General features: G+C 41.9%; 2 protein-coding genes across 4 annotated transcripts in view; one reads left to right on the forward strand and one right to left on the reverse strand.

Moving 5' to 3' along the window:
• The window catches only part of ATP8A1 (ATPase phospholipid transporting 8A1), a 268,024-nt gene extending 261,602 nt beyond the window's left edge, over positions 1–6,422 (forward strand). For all 3 annotated transcript variants that reach the window (XM_023224492.2, XM_023224493.2, XM_023224494.2), the window contains 2 exons: positions 86–177; positions 1,781–6,422. In XM_023224492.2, coding sequence (XP_023080260.1) covers positions 86–177; positions 1,781–1,878 — 190 coding nt within the window. In that variant the 3' untranslated portion in view covers positions 1,879–6,422. The remainder of the gene's footprint in view (positions 1–85; positions 178–1,780) is intronic.
• Positions 6,423–13,271: 6,849 nt separating this feature from the next.
• Positions 13,272–17,737, reverse strand: SHISA3 (shisa family member 3). Its single transcript, XM_023224678.1, has 2 exons — positions 16,830–17,737; positions 13,272–14,156 (listed from the first exon to the last, which is right to left on the reverse strand). The coding sequence occupies exons 1-2, from the start codon at positions 17,104–17,106 to the stop codon at positions 13,717–13,719; spliced, it is 717 nt and encodes a 238-aa protein (XP_023080446.1). The 5' UTR covers positions 17,107–17,737; the 3' UTR covers positions 13,272–13,716.
• Positions 17,738–23,435: the final 5,698 nt, after the last annotated feature.

A 23,435-nucleotide genomic window follows, 5' to 3' on the forward strand; every position in this document is an offset into this window, starting at 1 on the left:
CTAACTCTCTTTGGTGGTCCTGTGGGCACACTGGGGTCTCTGCCGAGTTGATAATTCATTTCACACGTTTGCACCTGCTCTGCAGCCTGACCGAGAGGGCGCAACTGCTCAAGAACGTCTTTAAGAAGAACCACGTGAACTTGTACCGCTCTGAATCCTTGCAACAAAACCTGCTCCGTGAGTATTTGAGTTTCTTATTTTTAAAGAAATTCTCTGCCATTACTGTATCATAGCATTTATACAATATCCTAACTTTAGGGATATTTATTTAAAACTAACGTCTAAAACAAGTTTTGCATATTTGCAACCTGTAAATAACAGAAAATCCATTGGTCAGAACCATTTCACTTTTAACAGAAGAGATAGTTAATTTTAAAATCTTGCTGTTTCAGTTTAAGAAAAACAGTATTTCTACATTCCTTGCTTCCTCAAATCTTTTTCTTTAAAGCCAGTAAATCTTAATTCTTAAAAGCTGCCCCTGTCTTGTTATCTTTTCTACTTGAATAACTTTGCAAGAGCCTTTCAGCTTTCATGCAACACAAGGAAACATATATTTTCCCCTCAGAAATATTTATGAATATTTAGAGTTGTAAGAAATTATTAGATATTGTGCCCTCTTAACATTTCAAGATCTAAAAACGAATATAAAATGTAAAACATGGTAGTAAACGTATTTGTGTGAGTAATATATCTTTTGTTTCATGTTGTTTCCACATATAATTTATTTTCACTTACGTATACTCATGTCTAATGCTTTTGCTCTTTATACTTCAAGAGGCCTTTTCTAAAGATGTGATCCCCTTGGGGGCCATTCCTTATCCCCATGCCGTGTTGGAGCTTGAGTGAGTTTATTTGTGATGCTTAGGGCCAAGGGTAATGTCCTCTGAAGGAAGGAGACCACTTGCCACCATTAGCAGCTATATGTGTTTATCACCTTCTCCTCACCTTTTTAAATTGACAAATAATAATTGTCTATATTTATGGAGTACAAGGTGATGTTTTGATGTACAATTGGCCCTTTCTAGCTGTGGGTTCCACATCTGTGGATTCAACCCACTGTGAGTCAAATATATTCAAAGGGGAAAAAAATTCACAAAATTCCTAAAAGCAAAACTTGACCTTGCCGTGGACCAAATACCACATTGAATCCACTAGAATGAACTGATGTGGGGGCATTGTATTAGGTATTATAAGTAATCTAGAAATGATTTTAAGTCTACAAGAGGATGTGTGTAGGTTATATGCAAATAATGTGCCATTTTATATAAAGGATTTAAGCATCTGTGGATTTTGATATTCAAGGGGAATACCTGAAGCCATTCCCACAGATACCAAGGGACTGTACATGGTGGGACAGTTGAATCAATTACGTTATTCACCACCTCACCTACATATCACTTTTCGTTTCCTCTCATCCACCTGACCTATATGGAAATATGTGAGCCCACTTAACTCCCTCACCCCCTCCAGAACTGGGGAAGCAACAATTAGAAGAGTTGGAGTTGACTTACGGGACAGAAGATTTAGGGGATTTGAGGGCGCCTACTCAGTTTTCTGGGGAGAATTCCTAGAATCTAAACTGGCAAGCTATGATCATCCCACTCTTTATTTTGAAGTTAAGTCTGCGTCTTTTCTAGGCATTAAAAATCAGTGTCTCCATGCTTTTGAAGATGGAAAGACTGCATTCGTTCCCCAAGCTAGAAAATGAATACCCAAAAGTCAGAATAACAGTGGTTTCCAGTGCCTTTGTGAAAATTTCTGTTTTATCATTAACCTACAGATGGGTATGCGTTCTCTCAAGATGAAAATGGAATCGTTTCACAGTCTGAAGTGATTAGAGCATATGATACCACGAAACAGAGGCCCGATGAATGGTGATGGGGAGAGCCTGAAAGGCAGGCTCTGTTATCTCTCTAAGGAGACCTACCAAGTTGTCACCGCAGTCTGCTAACCAATTCCAGTCTGGTCCATGGAGAGGAAAGGTGGATCTGAGCTCATCTCGCTGATGGACATTCAGATTCATGTATATTATAGACATAAGCACTGTGCAACTGTACTGTAACACCATCTCTTTTGGATTTTTTAAAGTATTTGCTAAGTCTTTGTAAACAGAAATTGAAAATGACCTGGTATCTTGCCAGAGTGCTTTTCTTAAACGGAGAATAAGTCAGTATTCTTATGCCATGACTCTGGGGCTGTAACGGACTATCAATTTATTGGCTGTACCACAAGGTAACCAACCATTAAAAAACTCTAGATGGTATTTAGCTAAAGGGACTCTTGATATCCAGACTTAGATTTCAGGATATGCTGAAACAAACCAGCATTCTTAAGGAACTGACTCACCTTCCTGAGCAAAATTTCTAAACAAGGCATTAACAAGCTTTTGTGTCAAAAATTGTCTTGATAAATGTTTGCCAAAGAGGTTGAGTAACTGTTTTCCTAGTTCAGTAGTCATATGTCCAGAAATGTAAGAGAAACTTTACTTCCAGTTCTGCTGTAAGATCTGCATGTCTGACTTTTCAAATGTAAGAGTGATTTACAAAAATGAGTATTTCAAGGCGTTTGCTACTAAAATCTGTGATGTTGCACCTTTGGCCTTACAAATGCTTCTTTGTTGTTTGTCGTGTTTATTTGTTAGAGGACACACGTGCTAATATGACTGTTGTTATGACACTGATTTTTCAAATTGTATGTATGTTTCAATTGTTTCTGATGAAGTTTCTTCATCATTTAGATTTTTCTAAAAATCTGGCTAATGCAGTAGATTGAGTGGTGTCATTTTATCTTAAAGTTTTTCCTCTTAAGAAACATATGCTACATATATATTTACGTGGGATTTCCAAAGCTTCTGTTGCAATATTTGGAATAACATGCCAGATAAATGCATGGTCTTTTGTCCTGTGTTCCAGTTCCCACTAGAAATGCCTGCTGTCTTATGTAGCACACCCGGTGTCATGATGACTGCCCTTATACTGAAGACTGAAAATTATTTCACAGTTCACTCATCAAATAGTTCCCAAAATTCATCACATGATGCTTATTGGGACAAATAAGTAGTACATTTTCCCCATTTAAAAAATGCCAATTTTACTCAAGCCCATAACTTTACAGTCAAAGGACACTTTCATCATGAGTAGATTTTGTTAGTATGTTTTAAAATGTATGTTCAGTTCAATTGTTTTCAGCATTTACAAGACATCTGAAAATGGCTATTTTGCTACCAACAGTAAATGAAGGGGCTGTTTAAAAACCACAACCAGTTTTCTACACTATTTTTTAAATAATACTTTTCATTTGAAAAAAAGGAATTCATTTTCAGATATACTTCAGAGATCAAAGCAAACTATTTGCCTTTTACTGAAAAGCCTGCTTGCCTTTACATGGACTTACCAGCAAAATAGATAGAACTTTCTCTTTTAAAAAAGTCAACTAGAATTGAGAAGAGGTGATGTTTTTTCAGATCACTTCTTGAGTTTAATATTTTCACATTCTTTTCACCCTTTTTCTCAATCTAGATTTAAAATTAAGATATGCATCATTTCCTTGTCTGTATTTGTAGCTACTCAGTTACCAGTATGCCTCTCCATTTTCTACAAATAAGAGGTTATAACACATATACATAATTCTAACCTTAAGGGAACACACGTTTACATACTTTACTTCCCAAGCCCTTCCTGTTTGGGGTACAGTTTAAGGGAGCCATGAATCAACATATCTAGCAAGACCACAGGTGTAAGAGTCTAAGATCATCTTCAAAATTCTGAAATCCCAGTCTTTACCTGTGCAATGAGTGAATATTCAGAGCAGCTTTTCCTGGGCTTCCCAGTGGTGATAGCTGAGGTCAAACCACAAGAAATGAGAAAGCAAGAATGAAGTGCACCCCTCCAGAGAAACACTTTATAACAGTTACAGAGAAGAACTGCTTCTATTTGCCCTCACTTCATCAGTGGCACCCTTTTGCAGAATTTTAATATAAAAACATTATGAATATAATAGAACTGGATTTTCTGAGTTAAAATTGTAAGTTTTAATCTTGAAACATGGATTGTTTCTGTGGAGCTCTTAAATACGAGAAGAATACTTATGGTTGATAATGTGTAACATGATCTGAAATGTGACTAATTTGAGCCTCTTTGTCCCGTGGCCCTATTTTTGAATTATTGACATTGTCAGTCTCTTTGCTTCCTGGGTGAGACTTAGGATTTGAGGGACAGGGAGTGACCTTCTTGGTAAAACTTAAAATATAACATTTCAGTTGCATTGACTTTGCAGTGTTAAATAGGAGAAAATAGTCTGATTTTTTTAAACCTTTCATAATTGGAAAAAAGTCACATGGTTTTACCAGGATTGAAATAAACAGTCGAAGTGACTTTTAACATGTGTTTTTTGAAATAAAGGGCATGTACTCTTCAATTAAAAAGTTCCTTATAGGGACTCTGGCAAATGCTAACACAGTTGCTTTACAATGTTTACAATTCAGAAAATACAACTTAGAAAATCCTCATTCATTTAGCATTGAAAAGCTGGAAGTTGCTTCTTTAATATTGAATAGTACACAGTGGTATTGAGCATGGACTTTCTAAATGTTTTATATATACATATAAAAATATATTGGTGTCTCACACCCGGAAAGATGTTATATTGTAGAAATTATTAGCAGGAAAACAGTGTCTCTCAGGAACGTTGTAAATTTTAAATGATATATGTACTTCCCGTCCTCCCACCTCCACTCTATGCTCTAATGTGAGACTGCTTCAGCAGTGTTGCTAAGTTAATGGAAAACTTTTTCTAATCAAGTCAGGTGAATGTGTATTCTGCTAAATAATGTTAGCCATTTACATGAATTGTATGGTCATTAAATGGAATCAATGATTCCTCTTTAATTTCCAGAGGGGAAATGAATTATGGAAATCAATCAGCATTCGGATCATTACATTTTATACTTTAATTTTGCCATTCAGCATTCTAAATATCCAAATTGAAAGTCACATGATAATTTGTTTTGCATTGCGTGCACTATGCAACACTTACAACTTGTCATTTAAAACGTTTTTTCAGGAGATGAATGCTAGTCAGAAATTAATAGATTGTATTATTCATAGTTTTAAAATTATGACAATATCATAATTATTACAAAGCTAAATAATCATGTTTATTTTTGTGCAGTTGCCCTTTGATAGTTCCTGGTTTTAAAACCTATTAAGTGTATAATCTTATAAATAGTCATCTACAGAATTTATGGAGAAAATGCCCAGTCCATTCACATCACACGGACCAGGAATTCTTTTTGTAAATGACTTAAGGTAACACCATGCAGTTCAGTGCCTAATAAATGCTTTTTAATGATGAACATTTCTATAATGACTCGTAAGATACCATAGTCTGATTTTTCTCACATTAAAATAACTGAAGTCACTTGTGTAACGTAGTTATACTTTGCTGCATTTTAATTAACCTTCAACAGCTATTAAAGTGGAATGTAAGTTTAGTTTTGAAGGAAGGGAAATAAATGTTTTCCATATTTTGTCTTGATTTACTTTCTGTATGAGAACAGCTGTGTTTTTGATAGGTTTATGGTTTGCATGAATTCATATTTAAAGTGATCCAGGCCAATGCATGGCTATTGCTGTAAATCTTGATGTTTATTTCTGCCTTGTAAAGTTCTATCACGGCCTACCTGGAATTTAATATTCAGTAGACAAATTAATTGGTCCTCTGCACAACTTTTTTAATAAGTAGATTATTTTACAAAGAAATTTGAACAAATTTAATTGAATCTTTTGTTTAGCTTGCCTCTAAGAACTTTTCTTAATAAAGCTCCCAAAACTTCTCAGCAAATAAATCTCCCTTAAGTAGGAAAACTAGATTTCATATTTGCTTACTTTGAATTAACAGCAACTTTCCACAAGTAAATCTGTTCTTGCAAAGATGTGAGCAGAATAGTTAAAAATAATATTTTTATGTTTCATGGTTCTAAATGGAAGCCATAAATGCAGTAAATACTATCTGTTGTTTAACTACTTCAATCGTCATTTTTTACATCTTCAAGTTTATTAGGTTAAAAAAAAAATAGGGCAGCCTTGGAAGGCAGCTACTACAGAAAACTGCAGTTTTGCGTTAAAGATAAAGTAGTATTTTCAGCTCCCTGAAAAACCATTCCTGCTGAAACTGCTGTAGAAATTGTGAAGCTGCATGAGTGGAGAGTATTGAATCTGTGGTTATAGTAGTTTTCTCAGGTTTGTTTATCTTGATGTTTGATGCACTGTGTTTTATAGTTATTAAAGTCGAGTAATATTATTTCTATGCAGTGTTATGTGTCATTGGCCTTTTGTGAATGTGCATGTTTTAAACTGCAAATTTTCAACATTTTGTCCTCTAACTGTTATTAAAAATGAAATAAACTTTACCATTACTTAAAATTGTTGAAGCTTTGATTGCTAGTTCTAGAAATTGTATTGCTTTCTAAAACCTTCAAATCCAACAGTAACTAGTCTGAGAAGGTGTATCCCAGTGATTTATAAAATATCCCTTCATTTTAATCCAGCTAAATCAGACATGAAATGGAATGCATTAACTCTAGTTTGGTAAGATGGGTAGTTTTTATAATTAAATAACAATTTTTTAATAAAATTATTTTGTCACTTTTTAATGAAAGTATTTTGTCACTTCAGTAGGAAAAGCCTCCCGGGATTGTCCCTGTTACATATTTAAATCAGCTTGCAAGTAAACAGCTAATTCATGGTTTCAACCATGAATTATGTTGGATGGATTTGTTTTCTAAACCAACTAAACGTTTAAGTTAATGAGAAAGTGGTCAAGTTTAGCCAATAACATTTGAAGGCAGTAACCAGAAAATAACAAAATTGAGCACATGAGACGGAAGTATAGACAGCATCAGAAACGAGAACAATCACTTCAGCACAAATTAGTGTCCTTTGGTAAAAGAGAAACAACTGAAAATACAATTAGGTAAATTACTAAAATAGGATTAGTTCTCAAAGAGGCACTGGAGAGGCAGTTTGAGGAGCATCTGATTTTATTAGACTGAGGCCGTGCGTGCTCAGCTGCCTGGAGCCCCATGTCCTCTCCCACAATCTTCCCAGGGACGACAGTTGGGTGGGGACCTCCATTCAAAACCACAGCAAAACAGTTCATGGATATGTTACCTCTGAATTCTATCAAATAATTTTCACATTCAACTCCATTCTCCTTAAAATAAGCACGTGCTTCCACTGACCTGTAATTTAAGATGCCTTCTAATACTACCATAATCTAAAAGCAAACTGGAAATACATTTCCATAAATTCAATGTGTCATCTCCATTTAAATTTTGTTTTTGTATGCGTAGGGCATCTCGAACCTAAAGCTTTCATTTCAGTAACACAGAACTACCTCACTTTAATGAAGAAAGGTCTTCCTAACCTAGATAATTTCATGAATAGGCTAATAAAATTTATTGGAAAATATGAAACACCTCTTGCCATTTTATTACTTTCAAGTACATGAAACTAGCAATGTAAATAAGGATTTCCTGTCAGAATAATTTCATTAACTATTGTTTAATTGCAATTTTAAAATAGTCATGTACATATAAAAACATGTTAACAGTTTGTTCCCTTAATAGTTTAACATGCCTATGAATTATTTGTTTTCCTGAACACATACTAAATAAATGTTTTGGATTATGCAAAGGTAAAATCCCAACCCAGTGAAATTTGTCAAATTCCTGGTTGTGACTGTATCTACTTTCAGGAAGTTTTTTGGTTATCTCATTTTAGAGAGAAAATTTCCTATCGATTCAAGTCAATCTGGTAAGTTCTCCACCATGAGAAGTAGCTAATAACAAAAATGAAACAGGTGGGGAAAATAAGGAATTATCCATTTGGACAAGTGTACAATCTGTTCACTTTGGAACATAACCATTTTAAAGCAACTTTACTATGTCAAATGTGCTTTTTTTTGGTTAGAAAAGCACACTTATTTTAGAATAGATTTGTCTCCAAGGAACCGTTGTTTTTTTGTTTCTGAGACGTAGTCTCACTGTGACACACAGGCTGAAGTGCAATGGCACAATCTTGGTTCACTGCAATCTCCGCTTCCCAGGTTGAAGCGATTCCCCTGCCTCAGCCTCCCAAGTAGCTGGGATTACAGGCAGCTGCCACCACACCTGGCTACAAATGTGCTCTCTAAAGCAGATGATGAAAGAAATGTACAGACCATGAGTACCCAACAGGATGAGAGGATGCCCGACTCCAGACAATAGCAGTAAGGTGACCAAGTACCAAAGGGGCCCATGAATCAAGGACTTAATCAAACTGTAGAACCATTTTCTCTGTTCCCTATCCCTAATCAACAGTGATGTCTGCCCTCCCACAGTACTTAGCCTTTCATTTTTATTCTGAAATATTTCATCTGCTTTCTGTTATTTATCCTTACTACACAGCTTTCTGCCCACTAGAATGCAAGTGACAAGAGACAGTGTCTGTAACTTCTTCTCAAGGCAACCATAAGAAAAAGGTAGTACTAATGTCCCTATTTTACAAATGAGAAAACTGAGACACAGTGAACTGAAGTGGCCCAAAGTCACTCCACTTTTAAAGGACACACCCAGAAAACCCAAGCATTACAGCTTCAAAATCCATGCTCAATCACCCTCTGGAATCCCATTTCTCATGTGTAAAGGGAGAAATGTTTATCATCTAGTGTTTTTATTCATGCTTCATTTTATTTCACATTCTCATAATGCAGCATAAGCTCTCCTTGACTATTGCAATCCCCTGATATCAATAGGATATGTACAATATGATACAATTGACCACTTTCTCCCCAATAGATTTTCTGAAAAGTACATTGGATATTTTTGTTTTTCTGACAAAATTAGACCTCCTAGGGCTAATGTCACACAGAACATAGAATTTCAAAGTAGACCTCCTGGTTCAAATCTGTCCCCTATGGTATCATTCGTCCTTGTGCACAATGTTCAACCTTCTCACCCGGATTTCTTCATCTGCATGATAGGCATGATGCTAATCCCCTCTTCAGGGTTGTGACGATTCAGTGATACAATTCGTAAAGCACTTGGGACACATGGTGCTTAATAAATGTTATCCACTATTGGCATAACAACCTTTCAAAATGCAGAACTTCTATTTTTCACAATAATCATGGTATGAGGATGTTAGATTCAAATTCTTTCTGAAAGTAACAAAAGCAGACGAGTTTCCCCTGTATTTGGTGGTTTAGCAGATTGTGAGGAACAGCTCCTTGGAAATTCCAAGTGATTTTATTTGACCTTGGCAGCCTAATCTTTCTAAAACGGAGATAATGATCCCATTCCCCTCCCCTGTGAAATCCTTCCAGACTCCCTTTTGCATTTGACATCTGTTCAAATGCCATGGTGTTCAAGATCTCTAATCTGTACCTGCTTCTCTCTCCAGCCTCACTCTTCTTCTTGTTTTGTTTGTTTGTTTCTGGTTTTGAGACGGAGTCTTGCTCTGTTGCCAGGCTGGAGTGCAGTGGTGCAATCTTAGCTCACTGCAACCTCTGCCTCCTGGATTCAAGCAATTCTCCTGCCTCAGCCTCCTGAGTAGCTGGGACTACAGATGCCCACCACCACACCTGGCTAATTTTTGGTATTTTAGTAGAGACAGGGTTTCACCATGTTGACCAGGATGGTCTCGATCTCCTGACCTCGTGATCCACCCACCTCGGCCTCCCAAAGTGCTGGGATTACAGGCATGAGCACCCAGTCTTCTTCTGGGTTCTTAAATGTTCCTTGTTTTTTCAGGCTCATGGGTGGGTGCTTCTGTGTCTGTCTATGAATTCTTTACTCTGCCTGATAAAGAATTTTATCTCTTTCTTTCTTCCTCTGCCCTGTCTTCTTCCTCTGCCCTGTCTTTCTTCCTCTCTTTCTTCCTCTGCCCTGTCTTCTTCATTCAAATCCTATGTGTCTCTCAAGGCTCAGGTCCAATGTCAACATCTCCAGGATGAACAGTGTCCTTTGTAAGTGCTGCCAGGGTATCCTGCACTCCCTTGTAATCGCGGTTACCACAGAGAGCAGAAAAATATATGGTGCTTCTTTTATAAAGCATCTATGACATTTTATCACAAGTATTTGTCTTTGTCATCATGCTGGAGCCTGTAGTAGGTAGTGGCTCCTTGAGTTGGAAGTGCATTTTAATGATCTTTTATTCATCTCACCCAGCACCTAACCCATAAGTGGTGTTCAGCAAAGAATTGTTGAATGGGACAATATCTAGAAATCTGCCACAGGATAGGCTTTTTACCTAACATTGTGAATAATCATATCAGCTATATAGCTTCCAGGGAGAAGGTCAAAGGCGTGTACTGCATATCACCAATTACTTGGGGATATGATTTGATCTAGTATCACCAAATGCCATATTGCAATGAGGTACACAATATCTCTCTAATTTTAAACAATTTATGGCCAGTTACATTGACTGGGGCATCCTGCTCAGGAAGGGAAATTTGTAGATGTGAACTCTCTATGAATTCCTTAGCGTTAACTTGTCTAATGGACATAAACTGTTCTCCAAAGGGATGACAAATAAAAGTACAGCTACTAGAGAAATCTGACAACTAGATGGTATTCAGTGGGGACAGTTCCACCCTCTAGGGCACATGGTGGAATTGCATGGGAAAATCTTCAGCATCAGAGTATTGGGGCGGAGGTGGATGTGCTACTGGCATTCACTGAGGGGGACTCAGTTGTAACAAAGATCCTACAATGCATGGAGCAGCCCGCACAACAAAGACTTGATGTCCGTCGACATGACTTTGGAACGTCCACCATTCCTACTGGTGAAAAAAAAATGTAATCCCATCTTACCTATATTTTTTGCACTGCCCTAGTATACATTGAATTCTTCAGATATACAGCCACTGTGCAAATCAAAGGATGATCAAACTTTGCTGGGAAAAATCACATTAATGGCATCAGTGCAATTGTGTTTATCTGAGTTGCCAGAATGACCAACTGCATCCGTCTGGATTTGAAGCTGTCACATCATGGTAATTTTGAGTAAGGGGTTAGCATCTGTGTCTTTTTTAAGTCTGCCCAAGCCTTTACATTTAGAAATAAGTTACTTCCCTTTCTTTCTTCTATTTACCACTGGGGCATTCTATTGATTTTAAAAAACCATGTGTGTAGTGAGTTATCTATAAATTTCATTTTAGGACTGATAAAGGGATGTCACAAAATATTTGTTCTAAGGAGAGCTCATTTTGGGGTCCAACGGGGCCCCAAATCACTGCGTTTGAAGCTTAGGCTTATTCTCTTAAAATCTCCAATGAATTTTGTACACAGAACAATCAAAATCTCAAAGCAGGTGTTCCCTTGCTGTTTGGATCTATCTGTTTATGCATATCAACTCCAGTACAGACTAGCTGCAGGGCCTTAGGCAAGTTACTTCGTTCCTTTGTGCCTCAGCTTTCAAATCTTTAAAATAGGAATTGTAATACTTTTCTGTTGGGGTTGTTGAGAGCATAAAATACGTTAATACGTGTTAATACTTAATGCTTGGCTCATAAGAAGAGCTTTAATAAGGTTACCTTAAAACCATTAAAAGGACCAATATACCACAAACATAAATAAAACTAGTCTAATAGTGTAGGATTGCACCCAAGCACATGTGTATAAATGTTCATCCTTTTACATGCAGCTGTTTCTTTCCTTGATTATTTTGAACAATTTGTGAAACCTGAAAGTCAGACAGCTTTTAGATACAGGATAAAGCAGGAGACTAGAAGTCAGAGCCCCTCTGCCTTTAGACTGAGCAGATGCATAATGTCTTTGAACTTGTTTCCTTAACTAGAAAACGAAGAGACAAGGCCAAACAACTCTTTTAGGACAGAATTCTGCCTCTAACTAGTTGTGTTTGAAAATTGAGAGTGGCATATGATAGTATGAATTCCTATACATCTGGGCTTTCAAATCACACCTGCAGGGACCAGGTAGGTAACACAACAGAAATAGATGGGCCAGGTGGGCAGACCAGGCAGGAGGCTGGCAAATGGCAGGTATCCTGTCTGAAGAGGATTGACCTGACCCCAAGGCAGTGCAGAACCTCTGGTGCCACGTCCTGTAGGTCACGAGAAGCCAGAAATCCATATTCTTATGAGAAACGTCCCAATGATGAATTCTCCACAGGCCAAATAACCCATCGGAGGGCTGAAGACTGAGACTTCCATAAAAATTCACTTTCTTTGCTGCTTTCACGAGCCCTGATATGGAATTTTTTTTATTTAAAATACGAAGTATGTGTTAAAGACATTTCATTTCATTGACTAGTAAAAACATTGCTAAAGAGATAAAACGAATCATTTAAAATTCAATAGAGTTCATGAAAACATAAAGTATTTTATTTATTCTAATCCAACAAGATATATGCCCAAATATATAGTCATCAGACATAAAATTCAGTGGCACTGGAGATATATATAATATTAGATGATTATACCAATAGCTAGATTTTGAACTCCACAGTTATTAACATAAAAATTACAGTATGACTACTAAATAATTAGTACAGTCAATGTGGTAAATACATTAAATTACAAATATTTACATTTGTACATAGCTCATCTTACAAATAAATGTTTTAAGCCCCAACTGTCCAACTTTCACGGAAACACTAAATGTTGCTGAACAAAATGTCTGCCATAAATACTCCCCCCAGTGGGTGGGCGAAATGATTTTACGTAGACTCTGTGTTACAATGAATGTCTGAGTATATATTTAAAACGTTAAACTCCTCACGTAGTTATTGAAACCTTGTATTCTGGAAAAAAAACTCATATTTTAAACAAAATCTAGTTATTTATTTAAAAAGTAAATGTTCTCATTATGCTAATATTATTCATGGTTAGGTTACTCCCGAAATCATAAACAGATTGTTCACTGCCCCCTTAAGTTTACCTAATAGTTAATTTTTTAAGTGAACCTTCGATAATTATAATTAGGTATTTTTCTTCGCTTATTTATGAATGTATTTCTTTTTTTTTTTTTTTTTTTTTTGAGACAGAGTCTCGCTCTGTCACCCAGGCTGGAGTGCTGTGGCTGGATCTCAGCTCACTGCAAGCTCCGCCTCCCGGGTTCACGCCATTCTCCTGCCTCAGCCTCCCGGGTAGCTGGGACTACAGGCGCCGCCACCTCGCCCGGCTAGTTTTTTGTATTTTTTAGTAGAGACGGGGTTTCATCGTGTTAGCCAGGATGGTCTCGATCTCCCGACCTTGTGATCCGCCCATCTCGGCCTCCCAAAGTGCTGGGACTACAGGCTTGAGCCACCGCGCCCGGCCTTATGAATGTATTTCTATCATAACTCAACGAACAACTTATATGAAAAAGAAACATGTGGCCCTTTTCTAAGCAGCATAGCTGAATGTCCAGTAAAACATGTTCAGCCAATTTGCAACTTTAAAGTCAAACTTCTGCATGTTTTGAATAAAAGTAGCATAAATTGAAATGTAATGATCACATGTTTGCAAAACCAGAAAACAGTTCTCTGGTTTAGCCGTTCTGTGATTGGAGCCAGGAACTCTCAAATTAGAAGGTGCTGTGTTTTCCTAGCATGCTCCTCCATGACACTGATCAGTTACAAGAGAAATTTTCTCAGAATTGCATGTGGCAATGGCAGCAGGGCTCCACCTGTCTGCCATTTGACTGACTTGTGGATTCATGGCCTGGGCGTGTCAACTGGAACTGAAGTCTGGACAGCTCTTCCCAGGCAGGGGGGGCTCCTGCTGGAGGGGGTAAGCGAAATACTGGGGTGACACCAGGAAACCAGATGGCTGAGCCAGGTGGATTGAGTGACTCGTGGTGTATGGCGGGGGCGGCGAGGGCACCAGGCAGCTCGGCTCAGCCCTGGCAAAGGAGAACCTGCGGATGGAGCCGCCTGTGGAGCTGGAGCTCGTGGCTGTGCTGGACTGCCGGGAGGGTGCCCTGGGGCTGGTGGAGGTCAGGATCATGGGTAGGGTCTCTGTCTGATAGCTGCGGAGTGAGAAGCGGATTGGCTGCTGCGAGGGCTCCTTGGGTCTCAAACAGGTGCAACAATAAATAGCCACTACAGAGCCCAGGATGATGAACGCAATGAAGATGGAGCCGACGATGAGAAAGGGGACGTAGACAGGCTCTAAAAGGCAAAAACAGACATAAACAGATGCTCGGATGAGGATCTCCCAGACTCTGAGCTCTGCTTGGGCAGCTGAGGGTTGGGAGGTGGCAGACTCAGTATTATCACTGTTGTCAGCTCAGTTTTTCAGAGTTTGTTAATGGTAACCTGCAAAACGGCGATGCAAACCGTGATGATGTAATATTCTCGCTACTCCTAGCAGGGAGGAAGCAACAGATACCCTAACCTCTGTTAGCAATTAACCATCATATTGCACATCTGGAAGTCAGAAAAAAACTGGAATCTGTTCTCCTGTTCAGGCACTGGAGGGAAGGGGTGAATTTTAGGGGTTACAATAATTCTGGGTTTAAATGCAGGTTTTAGTAGTTGGATCACAGTGAGGCAATAAGAGATTTGACCCCTCTCTTAGGCTGGCAATCCATCTCCCATCCAAGAATCTCCAGTCTAAGCAAATAGAGCCAGGCCTATTAAATGAGATTCCCCTCCACACACAGACCCAGGATTTTGTGAGACTCCAGAAAGAACAGTATAAAGAAATTCACAGAGGGCCCAATCTACTGTGTCTCCTACCATACCACAAATTGCCAGCTCTGGCTTCTTCTTTCCAGGAAAGATTTGGAATACCCACTCCAGCTGCCATGCCTCTCAATACCCATCCAAGCCTGGGAAGTCAGACTGAACTTTAGATAGCTCACGAGGCAATTCTTGGTGTCCACGGCCCAGACTTTCTATAAAAGCATCCCTCAAACAGAGCAAACTCCAATTTCCTGCTCCCTCTACCAGGCAGACATAAAATTTGCAAGCCTAGGGCAATTCTCCAGGTATGTCCCTTGATAGAGCCATGCTAGGACACAGCCTCCAGCTTACAGGTAGAAGAAAGAAAACCTGCATTGATTAAGTCCCTACTGTGTGCCTGGCTCTTTCTTATTCATTATCTGATTAAAGTCTCATGGAGACCCCGTGAGATGGACATGATAAGCTCCATTTTCCAGATGTGGAAATAGATCAGACAAGTTTGTGCCTTCCCATAGACAGAGCCAGTGAGGACAGGTAACTATCAACTATTTGTGGGCTCCTAGGCATAACCTCTTCTGTGTCCCTCCCATTCTCCCCTGTTTACTAGCACCAGTATGCAAGGAAAGGCAAAGTGAGTAACTACCATTGACTTAGCCCTGAGCTTCAGCATTCATACACTCTCAGGTCACCAACAACTTAACTCCTTTGCGAGCAATATGCCCACTTTAGAACTGAGAAGAGATATCCAGAGCAGTTAACTAACTTGCCTAAGTTACATGGCCGGCAGGTGATAGAGCCAAGGTCCATCACGGTTTGCCTGATCCCAGACTCAGTGAGTGTGGAGACTGCCTCTCCCTTTTGCTGTCCTCTGGCAACCGAGCCGAATAGGGAGCGCAGAGGGAGTCCCTGCTGCAGACGGGGCAATTGCCCTTACTCCCAGAGGGCAGCTGGGTCCCCCAGGGTGAGTGAGTGAGTGAAGCCGTGGGGAAGAGTCTGTATTTTTCTCACAGGCCAGAACGGCCTAGATTTCCCTACTTTCCACTGGGCATCTTTTCTCCAGAAACTACTTCCCAAATCCTCTAGCTTGGAAATGTTGACCCCCAACATTCACCCTCTAGTGGAGCACTAATGGAGGGCAGACTCCCCTGTTCTCTGGGTTATCAGTTTGCGGGGAGGGGTCGTTGGGGAACCTTTAATGATCTCTCCAGCCTCTCCTCCCTTTCCGGGCGACCTTCTCTTGCCGGCTCCAGACCTGGGCTCTCTGGAATCCTGGGGTGTCACCCGCTCTCATCTCCGCCCGTTTCTCCGGTTTCCCCCGCCATAAAACCCTCGCCTCAAGCTCTAAAGCGTTTCCCTGATGTTCCGATTCAGGTGGAAAACTTTTTTTCAAGGTGTAAATTTTCTTTGCTGGGGTCGTGATTTATTCCGCTCTGAAGTGAGCGGAAATTTGACCCGTGTTTTCCGACGTGAGAATAGGGGGCGGGGAAGCACCTTCGACCCTTGTTTCTAAATCTCCACCTCGAAGACCTGGGCATTTCTGAAAGGCGTGACAATAGGGGGTGGGCCGGAGAGGGTAATTCGATGCAGAGAATTGAAAGGAAGTCTGCAGAACGGGGGCCGCGGCTTAGAAACGCTATCATAGGACAAAAAAAAAGTGACTGTAGTTTCTTAGCCCTGAAGGCCTGCAACTGAGCGCGCGACAAGAGTCGCGATTCCCTGCATTCGGCACTTCCCGAAGCTCCCGAAGTGACAAGGGCGCGCAATGGGACACCCTCCTCGCCCCCCCCCTCCCCGCCCACCAAAACCCAAGTCTACCCTGGCTTAACCCGCACGACCCTTCTCCCGGGAGCTCCAGCTGTCTTCCCCCGGGCCACCAGGCACAAGCCCTGCGCTCCTCACTGTTCCTGGCAAACTTTCCTTGGGCCGACCCGCAGAGACCGCAAGTGGCGGGAAGCGGGACTGCAAATAAATAAAGGACCATGATCTGAAACACGACCACCCACTCATCCCTTGATTCCCCCCACCCGGCCGCGTCCCCTTGGCGCACAGACCCGGGAAGGCGCACAGACCTTCCCGGGTCTGTGCGTCCTCCCGCGCACACGTGCAGCCGCCGCCGTTAGGCCGGCGGGGATCTGTCCCCAAGGGCCCAGCACTTACGCGCGGTGATGCCTGGGTGCTCCAGCTCGCTGCGGTCGTTGGTGCAACCGCCTTGCTCCAGCCGGGCGTCGGCCGCCGCGCAACAGTAGCGGAGCGCGCAGGAGCCGCAGCAGATGGTAGCGTCTAGCGTGTCGAAGTCCTCTGGGCACTGGAAGCCCTCGTGGTAGTTGCCCTGCACGTCCACCCAGCCGTGGCAGTACTCTCCTGACTGCTGGGCGCCCGACGGGCCCCAGCGCAGCCAGCCGAGGAGAAGGCAAAGCGCCAGCAGTGCCCCCATCGCCACTGGGCTCCCTGGGCGGCCCGGAGCAGGACGCAGCTGGAAAGCGAAGGGCTGAGCCCGGGCTCAGGGCGCACAGCGATTCCGCCTCCCCAGAGACACGTCGCAAGCGGCTGGCCCCAGCGGCCGAAGCCAGTCCTGCGTGGGATAGCAGGGACCGGGGAGGCGACAGGGGCTGCACTACGAGTTCCGCAGGCCGGGAGTCAGCATGGTGCGCGGGGCGAGTTGGCTAGGGCCCGCGGGAGGCGCCGGCAGAGGCAGTTGCTGGGGCTGTCGCTGCCGCCCTTTGCCCGGCTCATAGCGCTCCCCGCGCGAGGGGCGCGCCAACCCCCCGGCCACCTCCCTCCCCATTCCTCAAGGGAGCCATCGCGCCCGGGGCTGCCAACTCCAGCGCCGCAGAGTCCCAACTTGTGGCGATCGCCGGGTCCCGAGAGGAGCCGGAAGAAAAGAATTTGTTCCCCACGTGCGAGTACCTGGGACAGGCGGCCGCTCAGCCCCCGCCCCTATCTGTCACAGGAGCAGGAGTCAGCTCCGCCGCGGCCAAGTACAATCCGCAGCGAGATTGCTGACAGCTCTGCCCGCAAGGCGTCCTTTAAAAAGGGCGAAGGAGGAGGAGACAACCAGGGTTAAGAAAGAGTCCGCCTTCCCGGGTCGCGCCGCTGGAGCTAATCACAGCGGGTGCGGCGCGGGCCGAGGGTGCTCTGCGCCTTCTGGTTCGCGCTCCATCCTCCGCCTCTCCCCCACCACCCCCGCCCATGCCGCTCCCCCAGGACTTGACTCTCAACCCGAAGATATCAGACCCTCCCCTCCCCCGCCGCACACCCCAACTCTCTCACAGCCCGGAAATGTCTGCAGAGTGACGTTGAGGGCTGCCAATTTCCCGCGTTTATCCACGCACGTGGACGCGCGAGTGGAGACGCTGGATTTACTGTTCGACGGAGTTAATGCACGAATGCGGTGCAGTCATTGAAGTTTGTCGAATCATCTGTGCCCTGTCGCACAGACTCAGACTCGTTCCTGGGATACCGCTTCTATAGGTTCAGGACCAAGAACATGGTTTTTAGGTGTCGCCAACATATGCACTGAGCTTTCCACCTACGTTTCCACTTTTTCTGGGAGGAACGACACGTTTTCACAAGTACACACACACTCGCACTTTTTCCGCCGTGTGAAGGATTGCCGGTCACCTCTGCCAGCCAAGGCCAGCTCGCAAAACCTCAAAGAGCACGACTTCTCCGTTCACGCCCGCAAAGGAAATAAAGGAGCAAAATTAATGATAATTGAGCAGAACTGAACTTCTGTTCAGGGAAAGAAACACATTTATTTAAATGATGTGTCCCCTGTGGGCTATTTTCAGGGGCACTGCTCCGTTAGCGGCGTAAGTGCCTTATGGAACTGGTGTTACGTGAAACCTGGGTCAAACGCAAGCGTTTATTTTGACTGCATCCTGAACTTCCAGTCATCTATTGGTATGTGTGAATATGTTCGGCGTATCTCGGCTTATTTGTCAAACACGCTGCATACCCGTATCCCTGAGTTAGATGTGGGCAAGTTGAGCGAAACAAAAGGAACAAAGTGTTCTCAGCTCCAGCGACACAAGGTGCGCGGTCAAACGCATTAATCTCGTTCGCAGCTTCCTGATGAACCGAGCCGATTCTAGAGAAACTTTAAAAAAAAAAAAAAAATCTCCTATTAAAACGACTTCTTCTTCTTCTTCTTTTTTTTTTTTTTTTTTTTGATCTAAGTTAAAGTATACTCCAATTAAATACTTACTTTTGATTTCTAATTTTAGGTATTGGGATTAGCATTTAGTTATGAGGCTGTAGAAAATACATGTCCAACATTTCACACGTTAAGTGGGACTGTGTAAATATTTAACTTTGTTGCTCTTTTGGAATTACATACTTCTTAGGACAATACAAAGCTATTGAGTAAAAACAAATTAAGTTGGAGCTTTCAATGACAAACAATGAAACAGTTTTTTTTTTTTTTTTTTTTTGGTTTCGTTAAATAGTTTAAGCATATGGGAAATTGTTTTGCAGAAATTTCTTAGATAGTGGGTGTTTTATTTACAAAAAAAAAGTTCTTGTCAGGCTTAACTTTTTTTTAATCTAGTTTTTTTTTTAGGAGTGTTGTTTCAATTATGTATATATCCTGAGCAATTACGGGAAAATGTCACTTAGAAACACAGCAAAAAAGAGACGTAATGACATAATAAGATGATAAAAATTATGACATGTTTACTGCTAATAACTTTCCCAGAACCACACCTTTTAATATTAGTTTTTGTTAAAATTTAGAGGAATTTCATTACGTCATAACTGCATAAAGTTCTGCAGCAGCAGCAACCTTTGCTAGTCCCCCAAGGGTCAAGTTTCTCTCATTATCCAGCTGTTCTTTGATAGCATTAATATTTTAAGGAGTGATTTGTTGGCACTTACCTCCTATTAATTACATTCTCTGTGCCACAGTGGGATTCTTTTCCTTAAGACACCAGCTGTAATTAATTCCCTCATTCAAAGCTCCTGTCTACTTGACTTATTTAGAGGGCATTTTACCCAAATTTAGTTGGATGATATTTACTAATGGAAAGTAACCAAACCTCCAAATTACTTGATCCTTCATAGATCTGACTTGTGTGAAGAGTAAACAACTGTGCACCATGCTTCAGATCTAGGTCCTGGTCCTAAGCGCCTTTAAAACCATTACAACAATCAGCTCCAGGAGTTTGCCTGGGCGAGGGGTTGTGGGGAGGCAGTGATATGTTTGGTTTCTTGTCATAGAAGATCTCTGCAAACTTTCCATTGTCAAATTTTAACTTCAAAACTTATGCCCTGAGAATCCTCTTCACCAACAGAAAGAGAATATTTTCCTCTTTTTAGATGTATAAACATCCAAAGTTTCTGTTATTCTGTTACTAGTTTAATAGTAAAGGAAGATGAAAAAGTTCTCATAGACACCCCTGAAAGACTCTAGGGGGAAGACATAGGGATAGAAAATGAAGTCCACAATATCTGGGGTACTAGGAAGAGGTTTTGGAAATTCTTTATTGTTTCTTATCTCAGTAACACAAATTCCATATTTTGATCAAGAACATAATCATAAGAGATCATTTCCCCAGACTACATTCTCTTGTGGCCCTGCCTCAAGGAAACTCTGTAGGAAGTGAGTTAGATGACATGATGTCTGGAATATGCTTTAATAAACACCAGCAAGAAAGAAAGAAAGAGAGAAGAGAAAGGGAGAAAGAAAGGAAAAGAAAAGAGGGAGGGTAGGAGGAAAAAGAAAAGATAGGTGAGCAATAGAGATGAGAAGATGGGCTAGGCGGAACTGAAACACAACTGGCAACATGTTGATAACTAGCTGGCTGAAGGGAACTTATAAAATCGAAATGCAATTCTTTTTTTTCTTCTTTTTTTCTTTTCTTTTTTTTTTTTTTTTTTTTTTTTTTTTTTGGAGACAGAATCTCGCTCTGTCACCCAGGCTGGAGTGCACTGCAACCTCCACTTCCCAGGTTCAAGCAATTCTCCTGCCTCAGCCTCCCGAGTAACTGGGACTACAGGCACCCACCACCATACCCAGCTAATTTTTGTATTTTTAGTAGAGACAGGGTTTCACCATGTTGACCAGGCTGGTCTTGAACTCCTGACCCCAGGTGATCCGCCCCCCTCGGCCTCCCAAAATGCTGGGATTACATGGGTGAGCCACTGCACCTGGTCAGTGCACTTAATATTCTTAGGAAATATTTGCTGACCATATTTTTAAACTTTATTCTGGCCAGACATGGTGGCTTATGCCTATAATCCCAGCACTTTGGGAGGGCAAGGAGGGAGGATCACTTCAGCTCAGGAGTTCAAGACCAGCCTGGGCAACATGGTGAGACCCTATCTCTACAAATAACAATATAATTAGCTGGGCATGGTGGCACATGTCTATAGGCCCAGCTACTCAGGCAGCTGAGGTGGGAGGCTCACTTGAGCCCAAGAAGTGGCAGCTGCAGTGAGCAGCGGTGGCACCACTGCACTCCAGCTTGGATCAACAGTGAGGCCGTGTCTCAAAAAAAAAAAATTGTTCTGTTAACTTATCTTCTTTATATTCTTTGAAGCAGAGTGAATGATTTGAGAAAACCAAAAGCAGGGGAGTGAAGGGCCACATGTATCAGAAAGGTATGGGAACTAAAATATACTGAGGAAAAACGAGGGAGGCTAAAGGAATGCAGAAAACAAAAGCAGAAACAAAAAAGGACAATTCACGGGATTATGGAATTCTCCTCCAGTTTATTTGCATTGGCCTCAGAAACAAAATGAAAACCAAGAGTTCCTCAACCCTCCCTCAAGTTCGCTTGTGGAGTGATTTGTTATCACTTTCCTTTAATTCTGAAAAAAAAGCTTTAATTTTCCTTTAATTACCTTGTCCATGACTTCATGGAATTCTCTTCCTTGAATCACTTGTTGTAAATCTCTTACTCCAGGCTCCTCTCAATCTGAGTTACTAGAAAGGTGTTTTCTCTGCAATTTGTTGTGGTGCATGTTTATCCTAGAGAATAGCAAGGTGCCCAGAAGGACACTTTCAGACCTGGGCAACCCAGCCCCAGGCCAGGCCCCTCTTCCTGCCCTGTGTTTCAGGCAGCCTCAGTCTCTTCATTTACCAAGAGGGGATTAAGCTAGGGCCCTTTCAGCAGTGTTTCTCCAAAGGCCATGAAATACCTGGGAATCTTGTTAAAATGCAGACCTGGCTGGGCACAGTGGCTCACATCTGTAATCCCAGCGCTTTGGGAGGCTGAGGCAGGCGGATCGCTTGAGGTCAGGAGTTCAAGACCAGCCTGGCCAACATGGTGAAACCTCGTCTCTACTAAAAATACAAAAATTAACTGGGAGTGGTGGCGGGCGCCTGTAACCCCAGCTAGTCGGGAGGCTGAGGCAGGAGAATTGCTCGAACCCAGGAGGCGGAGGTTGCAGTGAGCCAAGATAGCGCCACTGCACTCCAGCCTAGGTGACAGAGCTAGAGTCCATCTCAAAAAAAAAAAAAAAAAAAAAAAAAAAGCAGACCTGACTCACAAAGTCTGCAGTGTGGCCTGTGATTCTGCATTTCTAATGAGTTTCCAGGTGATGCCGAGTGGCTGCATTGAGGACGATACTCTGAGACCCTCTGGCCTTCCTCTGCCCTGTCTGCAGCCGAAGGAGTGAATAGACCCAGAGGGTGCTGCCCACCCAAAGCCCATTCCCTCCCTTGTTGTACCACTCTCTGGGTCCTGGATCCCAGCACTCCCTACTCAAAGAGGCCAAAAGCTGTTTCTAGGCTGCACAGAAGCCTCTTCCTGATTTTAAGAGGTTCTAGCAGGAGGTGTTTCAAAATTTGTACACGCAGGCTGGGATGCCCAGACACATATATGGGAGGCCCCTTGCAGTGCAAGAGGAAGTCAGGTATGGGAAGAAAGAGGAAGTTAGAGGAACAGACTCAGGCTGGTGGCTTTCATGTCTTTTCCTGCCCTGGCTTGAAAATGTGAGAATGGGCCTGTTGTCCAGTATGTTGTAGAGACTCTGTAAATGGTGGTAGAGGGTATAGGAGATTGATTGAATAAACAACAAAAGGAATGTTTTTCCTTAGCAATTCCATAGTATTAAACCACACACATTACAATTTTGTGTTAGGGCATCTGTCTTCCCCATTAGTCTGACCTCCTTTTTCTTTATTGGATCCTAGGACCTAGCACATAGCGGGTGCTTAGTAAATGTTGAATAAATAACTGGCTGAAACAATGCGTGGTTATTCGAGAACTTGTTGCAACTGAGTGACATCCGTTTCACGACTACACAGAATTGCAGCAGAGGAGAGCAGGATGAATTCCCAGGCAGGGGGTATTACAGAGTCATCTCCTGGTGATTTAATCATAACTGTAGTGCATCAAGAACTGTCCAGTGTGTCAGCACTGCCAGAATAAGGCAGTCATCGGCCAGCAGAGGAAAGTGTGCCTCTTACTAATCACATGGCCTTGAGCAAGGTCATTTCAGGGTACTACACTTCAGCTTTTGTGTCTCTAAAATGAAGGGTGTGGGAAGGAGTAATCCTTACCTTGAAAGATTATTATAAGGATTCAAAATAAAACATGTAACAGGGATGCAAAATAAAGCATGGAGTGTGGCACAGAGTTGGCACTTCATAACCAGTAGGTATTAGTACTGTTACCCACTGCCAGCTGATTTGAATCTGTAATCAAATAATCATGGAAGGTTTCCTGCTAACCAGAGTAGGCCTGTTCCTGGATTAAATTGAGTAGATTATTTACAGTTCCCCTTCATTCATTCCCTTCTTCATTAAATATGCCCATT

The sequence above is a fragment of the Piliocolobus tephrosceles genome, chromosome 3, assembly GCF_002776525.5.
Source record: "Piliocolobus tephrosceles isolate RC106 chromosome 3, ASM277652v3, whole genome shotgun sequence".
NCBI lineage: Eukaryota > Metazoa > Chordata > Mammalia > Primates > Cercopithecidae > Piliocolobus > Piliocolobus tephrosceles.